Source organism: Cydia splendana, unplaced genomic scaffold, assembly GCF_910591565.1.
Source record: "Cydia splendana unplaced genomic scaffold, ilCydSple1.2 scaffold_63_ctg1, whole genome shotgun sequence".
In the NCBI taxonomy this organism is placed as follows: Eukaryota; Metazoa; Arthropoda; class Insecta; order Lepidoptera; family Tortricidae; genus Cydia; species Cydia splendana.
In genome coordinates this window covers 617602-628699 of record NW_026946896.1, presented here as the reverse complement: position 1 = coordinate 628699, position 11098 = coordinate 617602, and the positions used below count along the sequence as shown (strand labels likewise).

The window sequence follows — 11098 nt, the reverse complement described above, 5'->3', positions numbered from 1 at the left end:
CCCGCGGATCTTCCTTGGTGCCTTTTGCATGAAAAAATGAAGTGTAAATGTAGCCGGTGCGGCAGGCGCGAATGGTGCTTTGTTTATTATCATAGTGATGGTATTACTGTTAAATTATCTGAGGTGGTAAGTTAGTCACTTCTATATAATAATGACTAGTGAAAATATTGAATTTGTTCTCCTTAGTTTGTTAAAAATGTGGTAGTTTTATGGTTAATAGGTACTTATGAAATATATCACTACATATTATAAAACAAAGTCCCCCGCCGCGTCTGTCTGTTTGTGGGTTTGTTTGTATGTTCGCGATAGACTTAAAAACTACTGGACGGATTTTCATGTGGTTTTCACCTATCAAAAGAGTGATTCTTGAGGAAGGTTTAGGTGTATAATTTGCTAACCCATGCGAAGCCGGGGCGGGTCGCTAGTGATTATTATACTTAAAATTATATCAAGTAGCAAGGAGGAGGTCTAAACAATCTAACAATAAAAAAGAGCTACATTAGAACAAGTTTCATAAAAGCAGCAAATTAAGTTAGGTACTTTATGTTCTTAGTTTGATTCTAAAATTATCTTTCTCCTAAAAGTTCTATTCTTAACCTCCAGAATTGCACTCCAATTAAATATTACTACTTATTTATATAAAAAGGAAGTGATGAATACATAAATATGTATATACATTAAATATTTTTGTCGCCGTTGGAGTTAATGGAATAGTCGACGCTGAATATATGCTAGTACCTCACCTCATTTGAAGTAAGACATTGTAACACCTCATTTTAGAAAATGAGGTACTCATACAAACTCATTTTAAATTGATGTCCTACCCATCACTAGTGTGAAAGAGATAGCAAAACGCCATGGGCGGATTTTGAATTGTTACCGGTGATTCAAGGAGACTGATTTGGGACGTACGATGTGCGGGTGTAATTTTCCTGTGTTTTTCCATAAATAAAAGTTTTAAAGATATTTTGAGCTGTTTTGTGTTCGCCCGACCCACATTCATTAATATGTAAAATACGTTCACTCTCTTTCCAGTAACCATACGCCTTTTGATCATTACAGTATGCACCCCAGCCAGATTTCGATGCATCAGAAAATATTTCTAATTGAAATTGATTAAATCTGAACGGACAAAAACCATTGTCAATATTTTTAATTCACCAGTACAAGTCATCCTTTATTTCAGATGATATTGTGATTGAAACTTCATAGTAAACTGAGGTATTTATGACGTTCTAAAAGTTTAGTGTATAACCAAGAATATTGTATAGCAGGGCAGGCAGATATTAAAAGACCAATTAATCTAGCGAATTCGCGTAATTTACATTTATAGATTCGGATAAATGTCGTAAGCTTATCTTTTATTTTGTCTCTTTTTGAGTCAGGTAAACTTAACGTCATTCTTTTCGAGTCAGTCAAAATTAAATCCTAAAAATTTACATTTTGTACTTGGTGTAAAGCAACTTTTTTCGCTATTAATAATAAATCCTAAATCTTCTAATAAAGATTTGGATGCAGTGACATTTGCAAGACATTCATCATGAGATCTACCCACACATAATATATCGTCCAGATATATACACGACAGATAATTGTGAAGTCTTAAGTATTCGACTATAGGTTTTAGCATTTTAGTGAAAACGTATGGCGAGGTACATAAACCAAATGGGAGAGAATTAAACGCAAATAAAGTATCGTTGAACATAAATCGTAGATATTTTCTATGCGGTTTATATATAGGAATCAAAAGATAAGCATCTTTAATATCAATAGAAGCCATATAACAATCCTGCGTTATCAATTTAGACACGGTTCTATAGTCTTCCATTTTAAAATGGCGAGTTTCGATAAACTTATTGAGACATTTTAAATTTAGAATGAACCTTTTCTCGCCATTTGGTTTAGGTACCAGAAAAATACTAGAAATGAATTCGTCGGGATCATGCTCGCATATTGAAATGGCATTGATTTCTAAAAGTTTATTGATAGCTTTTTCATAGTCAGATCTTTCCGATCTTGTCTTGGAATAAACAGCAGGACAATCTCTTCTGGTAGGCACAGAGGTAAAAGGAATCTTATACCCCTGGATAGTCCATTCAAGAATCGTAGGGTCAGAAGTGATCTGTGCCCATTTATGGGTATAGTTTCGTAATCGTCCTGCGTACCGTACCTCGTGTTCAGCTATCTCCTGTAGCTCCGGTAGCTGCGGCGGCGCGGCGAGTACGAGCGGCGCGGGGCGCGGGCGCTGCTCGGGCGGCTGGAGCGCGGCGACGGCCGGTAGTGCCCTGCATCGGGCTTGCTCTGCGTCCTTTGATGCAGGGGTTTGAAATTTAAATTGTTTTTCTGCGACTTTTTGTTAAGTACAAAATTATTTTTATTAAAACGATTGTTAACCGGTTTAGGTGTGTGTTTTAATGTTTCACCAGACTTTTGAATAGATTGAGCGGCTTTTAATTTGTCAGATAAATTATCTCCGAAAAGGAAACCGTCTCTAACCGTATTAGTAAGGGTCTCTTTAAGATCGGTGTTAATTGACGAAACTACGAAGTAGCGACGTGTTTTTGTTTCTAAGTAGTGACTATCGCATAAGATACGACAAGCATCACTGACTGGTTTTAAGATTTTTTGCACAGATGCCTCTGGTTTGAGCAATTGATCCATGGCCTGCGCCAGAGCAGACAGAGCAATTCCTAATTGCTTCTGTTTTTCCATTATGGCATGATCTCTTTTTATTGAACTATCTGTTAATGCCGCTTTAGCTTCGGCGTTAAGAGTAGGAGCAACTAAGAGGTCACAATTGCTGGGCACGAGGTACTCTTGAAAAAGCTTTTCTTTAACCTCCTTTTGTAAACCTTTTAGTAAGATTTCATGCCACCTACTGGCCACGTCCTTGTGTATGCTCTGCCGTCAAATGGTAGAACGCTGCAACTCAAAAAACATAGTTTTGAGAAAAACGCGTTTAAAGGTTTAAACGTTTCGGCCTTTGAAACACATATTATTTATAAACTTACAAGGTTGAAATTTACACAATATATACCTAATAATACATTTTATATAGCTGACAAAAAAAATTTTTTTTTATTAGTGTATTTACTTAAATATTAGCCATAAAGTGTTTTGCCAAAAGGATCCTACAAAAAAAATCTATAGAACGTCTTAGCAAAATGCTGTAACTCCCTAGTTACATCATTTTGCCATAATCATTTTCTAGTTACAATGTTTTGGCTTTTAGTTTAAAACTCGTAAACTGATTCATTACAGGAAGAAAACATCGTAACTGTATTTCTTAAAAAGGTAAAATAATGAAATAAATGAAATACGTAATTAAATTTTTCATTTCAGTTTTAATTGTGAAATACCATATATACAATGAAAACATTCATTGATATTACTTTAGTCAAACTAAAATTACAAAAGCAAAAAGCAACTAAAAATAACTGCACATTCTCAAATTAACACAATGTAAGTCTATTCGGCAAGAAAAAAAACACTATTATACATATAATTTAATTACAGATCGCTGTCATTATGAATATCTAAATCTTTTGATTTATTATTTACTAAAAGATTGTCAAAAAACGATCGCCTATTTTCTGGCATTAATTGACATAATTTCAACAAGTCATTTTTTTTAATTTGTCGTATTCCCCTTTTGGTCAGTTGCTTTGGCAAATTATCAATCAAATCATTTTTGAACCCAAATTTGATATTCACGTTTATAGTGTCGGTGAGCTCTTTTTTAAACGCATTGATTGGGACCAGTTCGCTAGCTGCATAATTATTTTTGACAAATATGTTATTTGAACCTCTGCGAAATTCGACAACCTTCAATTTACTTATGCCGTAATTAGGTGGTTGTTTATCTTTCATTTCATTTGGGAACAGTGTAAAATCCAAATGGCTTAGTACCTCAACATCAAGATTTTTTCTGCTGTTTTTGATTACGTTAACAAAATCATCGAAATCATAAAGTTGTTGTTTACTTATTTTATGAGTAATATTAGCATGAACACTATCGGCAGTCATATATGTGTGTCCCGGTTCAAAGTACTCGATTTTAATTTTTTTCAAGATCTGATCTGGCTGATTTATAAACCGAATTAATGCTGAAAATAAAACTTTGTTTTTGTTTTGTGCATTGCAATTATCGGCGTAAAATATGATTTCTTCGAAGTCTCTACAAAGAGTTGACTGCAGAAATTTTAGGTATGCAGTAGTATTTCAGGTATGCTATGTTAAATATAGGTTGGGATCTTCTTTTAAGCAACAGATATGCTTGTGACAGAAAACCCCGCTCTTCCACAAATGCAGGATTAAAAGAATTCCTAATTTTATATTTAGAGCCTGTGTGTGTGTGTGTGTGCGTGCGTGTGTGTGTGTGTGTGTGTGTGTGTGTGCGGGTGTGTGTGTGTTTGTGTGTGTGGGTGAGAGAGAGAGTGTGTGTGTCTGAAGGTGAGTATATAAGCAAAAGCTTTAATGCGATATGTTAATTAAACAGGTTAAGTCATGTTTTTAATCAGTTGTGGCCAGACTATGTGATGCAGGTAAGTAGCGCCTCAGTATTTGCATATGTTTGTGTTTTTAACCAGTCCATGGTTGCAGTTTTGCAATCAAATAGTTGTAGCGGATATATATTAATGAGTTTATTGATAGTATTGTATAAATAGGCAGATTGTGCAGCGAATTGTCTCTGAGCAAATTTAGATTTAGTTAGAGGTCTAGGGGCCACATTGTTTCGTCTCCGACGTCCCGCAGTGGTAGGGTTATAATTCTGAGTCTTGTGCACTTTTACAATAGCGCTAACTATATACAGTTTGCGCATTGAGAGAAGACCGCATTCTTTGTATAATTCAGCAGTAGGATGCCTGTACGGCTTCGAAAGCATGACTTTAATGAGACATCTTTGTGCTCTTTCGACTTCTATGAATTTCGTTTTAATGCTGCCCCCCCAAACTGGGATACAATAGCTCATTATGGATTGGGCCAATGCAGTGTAAATTTGCTTTAGTAGAGAAGGTGAGGCTATGTGTTTTAAGGTTTTAAAGATCCAGATGAGCTTGCGTATTCATTACCATTTAGATATTCAATGTGAAAGTTCCAAGAGAGCCTTTGGTCCAGGATTATACCAAGGTATTTAACAGTAGGTACTTTTTCAATTGTAATACAATTACAATTTGCAGTTGTAGTTAGGTCACACTTGTGTATTATTAGTTTGAGGTGAGATGGGGGCTGTGTGTTCTCATACTTTGAAAAACACATGTAATTGGTCTTGGCAGTATTTAGAGTAAGGAGGTTAAGTTGTAGCCATTGGTTAACCTTGAGTAGACCCTGTTGCGCCTTGTTATATACAGCCTTCCAAGAGCGATCTTTAAAGACAATTGCAGTGTCGTCCGCATATGAGAACACACGGCCTCCCTCGACGGGGAGATTAGTCAGGTCGTTGATATAGGTTAAAAAGAGCGTAGGCCCCAGAACGCTTCCTTGAGGGACCCCATAAGATATGGATCTTACACTGCTAATTTCGCTACCAATCCTAACGGATTGAGTGCGACCAGAAAGGTAGCTTGTCAATAACTCAAGAGGTTTTCCCCGGATGCCCATGTGCTCAAGTTTATGGATTAGAGTGGGGAGAGAGACAGTGTCGAACGCTTTCCGTAAGTCCAAAAATATGGCAAGGCATTTGTTTCCTTTATCTACCTGTCGAGTAATTTCTGTTGTGAGTGCTAAAACCGCATCTTCCGTAGATTTACCACGCCTGAATCCATACTGCGAATCAGAAAGTATATTAAATTTGGTGAGATAACCAACAAGTCTGACGTTAATTAACTTTTCCACCAACTTTGAGATAGCAGGCAGTACGGAGATAGGGCGGTAATTATTGACGTCAGCTCTCTCTCCACTCTTATAAATCGGGGTAACGATGGCTTTCTTGAGCTGTTCCGGGAAGACTCTCTGGGCAAAGCAGAGATTGGTAAGTTTACTTATGATCGGCACAACGACGGCTCTGGCTAGTTTTAAAAACTTTGTAGGTATTCCATCAAAACCGGGGGCACTGCTACTCTTAAGGCTAGACAAGACTTGGTCGACTACCATTGGATCTGTTTCAAGCATGACAAAAGATTGTTGAGCATTGGATGGAAGGGTATACAGGGACTGATGATTATTAACTATAATGGCCTCTGCTAGTTTTTTCCCTGTGTCAGCAAAAAAATTGTTAACATTATTAACTGCAACAGAAGATGATGGTCCTGAGTTAAGCAAGTCTATGTTATGATTATCTCTCGGTTTGTAGTTGGTTATGTTTTTTATTGTGTTCCATAACGCCTTCGGATTTTGTGCTGATTTTGCTAGGATATCCCTATCATATGCTCTCTTAGACTTCTTAATTATATTGTTACAGAAGTTACGATATCTTCTGAAGGTGACCTTCAAAATCTCGTTATTAGGATCCAGTCTACACTTCTTCTGTAAATTATTTCTGTTATAAATACATCTAAGAATCCCTTTGGTCATCCAGGGCTTAACAGTCCTCTGTTTTTTAGGAATTCTACTCATTGATTTGCTTTCTTTTAGGGATTCCTGTAGTCCATGTACTAACTGCTCTAAGATAAACACTGGATTGTCACTAAGTAGTAAGGAGTCCAAGTTTTTATCCATAAGAATGATAAGAGCTTTCGGGTAATTTATGTGTTTAGCTACTCTAGGGTGTTTATTTTGAACCATGTTTGATAGGGCTAGAAATATTGTAAGGTGGTCTGTAATAGATGTATTTAGAATAGCTGTGAAGGCTGAGGTTTTACAAGGGTCAGATTTAATCATAAAATGATCCAGACAGTTAGCACCCCTTGTAGGTAGCGTGTGGCTAGGGAGGAATCCAAAGGTAGAAAGCATATTTAAATAATTGTTTCTATTAGTTCTGTTAGAGGAGGACTCTTGAGACCTAGGAATAAGATTAATATTAAGGTCCCCAGTAATTATTATCGTTTTAACTGTTTTAATAGTGTTTAGATGAGCTTCTAGTGAGGTAAGAAAGCTAGAGGCATCAGTGTTAGCCGGAGAGCGATAAATGCCTAGTATGACTGCATGTCCTATTTTTACCTGAACGCAAGTAGCATCACTATGCTTAATTTCACGTGTTACCGAGTTCAGATAACTCCTCGTGTAGCTCACCACCCCATCATTTTGGTTGTGGTTATTAACAGTTGCCAAAGACATGTAATTGGGAATTATTGGAATAGGCTTATGGGGATCAGGTCTACACTCAGTCAATATTAGGATGTCTACCCGTAAATCTAGGTTCGAAAGAGTAATATGTAGATCGTCAAGGTTTGCATATATGCTACGAATATTTTGAGCAATAATTGTTAAATCGTCCTTAGATACAGATATACGCTTGGATAGATTCTGGACGTCACATTTACAAGCAAATGTTATCTCTGTGTGGTCTATGTCATTTAGTGTTGAAAGTCGACTATCCATAAAATAGATGAATGAGACTTTTGTGAGGGTGTGGTATGGGGGGGTGTTCATAAAATAGCGAAAAGGTATCAAACTTTTGGTTACAGTTACTAGGGTAGCATAGAGTTGGGGAGTTGTTGCACGTTATTAGACTGAGAATTGCGTAGTGTTTGATAATGACATCAGTGTAGGGTGTTAAAACCTGACTACCAGGGGCACATGGGTTGTATAGATTAATTGAGGATAGATAAGTTGCATAGATAATATAAGTATACATACTTGTCGAAGTGTGAATTGTATCATGTGTGTGTGTGTGAAAGTGAGAGCTTTGTAGAAGGATATTCGTTAGCCACTGTAGGAAACTATTACTAGGAGCACATAATGCAAAGGAGGTTGCTCTATACGATATATTAATTATAACTAGCTTTGAGTTTAGCATTAAGATTATTACATTATTTATAATTATACAAATTTTAGTATTACAGAATAGGGCGGTGGGGTTGCCAGTACGTGTGTTGCCTTGTACGTCTACGAAGTCTGGTTTACGATTACGAGTCTGAGTGCGCAGTGATGATGCGCAGCATAAATCTTTAAAGGTTGAACAGATGTACATTGTGAATGGAGCGAAACATAATTGTAATAGTTTAAAAAAGACGCATAGGGCACTCACATAGGCAATTAAAAAATTGGTAATTTTATCTAGTCTATTGTAACTTACACTAATATATAGTAGTATACCCTATAATGGGCACGGAACCAGTAATGGGACAAAAAACACAATTCCTCTAAAATAAGTATATAAAAGTAGTTTATAAACACTGGATATATTTTTATCATAAATAAGAGTCCTAGAGCTGATTATGTTTGAATTTTTATTAAATTCGGTTATTTTTTAAGAAATGTGCGTCAACCCAAAAGTTGTCTTGCCACTGAAAAAAAATATCACTAAAAATTCTTAACAACTTCGCTAAGAGAGGTGAGTTAATTTATTAGATTTTAATTAGTTAATACTTGATGAAAACTAGAATGTGTTTTGTTAATTGCATTTACCATGAGATAAGGTATACAACACACTATGTTGTGACTCCACAGATGTAAAAAAATTGTGGTATTTGGCCCAATCCCATTATAGGAGCTGTAAAACTACATACCTCCTATGATGGGACAATTGACATAATGATGCTTGCCATGCCATAATTTCATGTTTTAAACAATACAGAAGTAAAATGTAGTTACGAAATATGTCAACCAGGAGGTATTCTCGGACTTAGGATAAATTAATATCGTTTTTCCAAACTTTTATTTAACTTGCCTTGTTAGTTAGTGTGGGTCAAATCTTGGTAGCTGAATTTGACCCACTTTTCGATTTCCGATTCAGTTGAAATTTTGTGTAAGTACGTAATTAAGTATGCAAATCGGATGATAATGCAATATTATGATAACATGGACTTGATCTGATGATGGAGACAGGAGGTGGCCATGGGAACATTATCGCAATAAACCTTAACTAATTGTGTTTGGGTATATTAGAATTGTCTCGATAAATCTAATGCAATAATAATTGGCTGTGGAAAGAAAAATACATTCAGCGATAAAAGCTTATACCAAAAATTGATTTTTTTGCCATAACTTATTCCCCATTTCAATATTTTATACTGATAGAGCAATGTCCATTATAGGGGGCCCATTACTGGATCCACGTCCATTACCGGGGGCCCATTACTGGAGCTTTGGTGTCCATGACTGGAGAAAAAAAGCATAGTTTTAATTTGTTAATTATGTGGAAACTCATTGCAGTATCTTTGATACAACACGCCTAAAACATGAAAGGCGGATAGGACTTTCATCTTTTAACACGCTAAGCGGAAGACCATTTACATGTACAAGGGAAATATCATAAATACTCCAAATTTCCTCTTAAATGTCCCATGACTGGTGCTGTTACTATATAGTCAATTTCCACTAAAGTTTTGACTCCGTTGTGCAGTGGAAATGCTGTGGTTGTAACCGTGACCATGGGGATTTTCTTTTCGGAGTCGTTCGATTTGTTCTTCACTTGACACCAAAATAATAGGGGAATTGTCTTCCTTTCTGACATATACGCGGCCGTAATTTGTCCAACAGTATTTGAATAAATTGGCTCTTTTTAGCTCTCTGGCCAGAAAATGTAGGCGGGCCGCATGCGGCGTCAGCTGTTCAGCCACATAAATAGGGGTGTCAGAGTTAGTTTTTATGCCCAGATGTTTAGCACATAGGTGTTCAGATTTCTTCATATTGAATGTTTTACATTTGGAAAGTATTTCATTTTTTAGAAGTGTCGTTGTAGTTTCCATTATTATCGTAGAAGTATTGGAGTTGTCCTTGTTATTTCTAACTCTATAAATGTCCTTTACAAATTAAGCAGGAGGTCATTAAAAACAATTTAAAATATGTAGGTATACTCAGATTTAAAGAAAACATTTCATCTCACTCTTTGTTACGATAAACGATATTACTATCCCTTTTTTTTCAGTCACTTGCCGCGTTTTGGCGTTTTCCATGCTCTTAATGTAATAATATTCTAATCCAAGCAAAACGCTGCAAGTAGCACTTGTAGCGTTCTGCCTAACCCAAAATCATCATGAATTTCAAATAAAAACGCGGCAATTGCTGTTGCAATGTTTTGGTACGCCCAGACCATAGTTGCCGCGTTTTGACAGTTTTCTACAGCCTTAATTAAAAGAGATATCAAAAATCTGAAAAAAGGGGATGATAGAATAACATAAAAGGAATCATTTGATTCAAGGCAACTTAAAACGCTGTAACTCGAGTTGCAGCGTTTTACCATTTGACGGCAGTGCTGTCGCCTAACGCCAGTTCTGGTTTTGGAGCATCACCTAGCATTAGCAAAATGTTGTCATCGAGTTCTTGATCCCCCGCTGAAGACGAAAGTACCTGGGGTTGTGTCTCTGGTAGATCTGGAGCAGACGACGGACCTGGGCGCGGAGAGGCTGGTCGCAGCGGCTCTTGTTGCGTCGGGGGCTGGGACGGTGGTTGCTGCGGCGAGTCCAGCGCTGGGGTTGGCGGCGGCGCTGCGGTGCGAGGCGGCGGCGGCGAGGCCACGTGGCCGCGCGGCGACGAGCTTCGCTCATAACGTTCTTCAGAATCAACTATCATGTTGTCTGAAAAGAACAATACGTTCTGTATTTTGTTGTACAATTGAGCCGAGGAAGGAATAGCGTGACAGTAAGAGCCCGTAATTAGCAAATACGCATCACAATCCTCAAAACAGGTCATTTGACCTCAAACAGACATAATTGTGACAGTAAGAGCCCGTAATTAGCAAATACGCATCACAGTCTTTGAGATAGGTCTAAAATTTGACCTCAAGCTGTTACAAAAGTTATGTGTGACAGTCAATGCCCGCAATTAGCAAAAACGCATCACATTTCCAATAGAATCTCATCAGCTTATGAGAAATAGCTAGAAACAAATAGTAACTCACCATCTGTTTCACTAGAATCTGAAGATTATATTCGCATTTAGTCCTAGACAATTTAACAGTGTAGTTCTCCCTTTTCCGCTGCTACATACGCAAGTTTAGAGATACCATTAAAAAGTAAAAACGTCATCGTCTGGCAACACTCACTTTTCCTTTTGC

The 11098-nt window shown here is 37.0% G+C and overlaps 1 protein-coding gene across 1 annotated transcript; it reads right to left on the bottom strand.

Annotated features, from left to right (window-relative positions):
- Positions 1–2097: 2097 nt before the first annotated feature.
- On the bottom strand, positions 2098–10740 carry LOC134805798 (uncharacterized). Its single transcript, XM_063779014.1, has 2 exons — positions 10291–10740; positions 2098–2901 (listed from the first exon to the last, which is right to left on the bottom strand). Exons 1-2 carry the CDS (start codon positions 10732–10734, stop codon positions 2182–2184), a joined length of 1164 nt encoding a protein of 387 aa, XP_063635084.1. The 5' UTR covers positions 10735–10740; the 3' UTR covers positions 2098–2181.
- Positions 10741–11098: the final 358 nt, after the last annotated feature.

Bases quoted from the DNA above. Each gene is read 5' to 3' on its own strand.
- LOC134805798 (XM_063779014.1), bottom strand. From the start codon at position 10,734: ATGACCTGTTTTGAGGATTGTGATGCGTATTTGCTAATTACGGGCTCT. The intron at 2,902-10,290 runs GTCAAATGGTAA...ATTTGACGGCAG, and splicing joins CGTTAGGCGACAGCACTGCC to AGCATACACAAGGACGTGGC.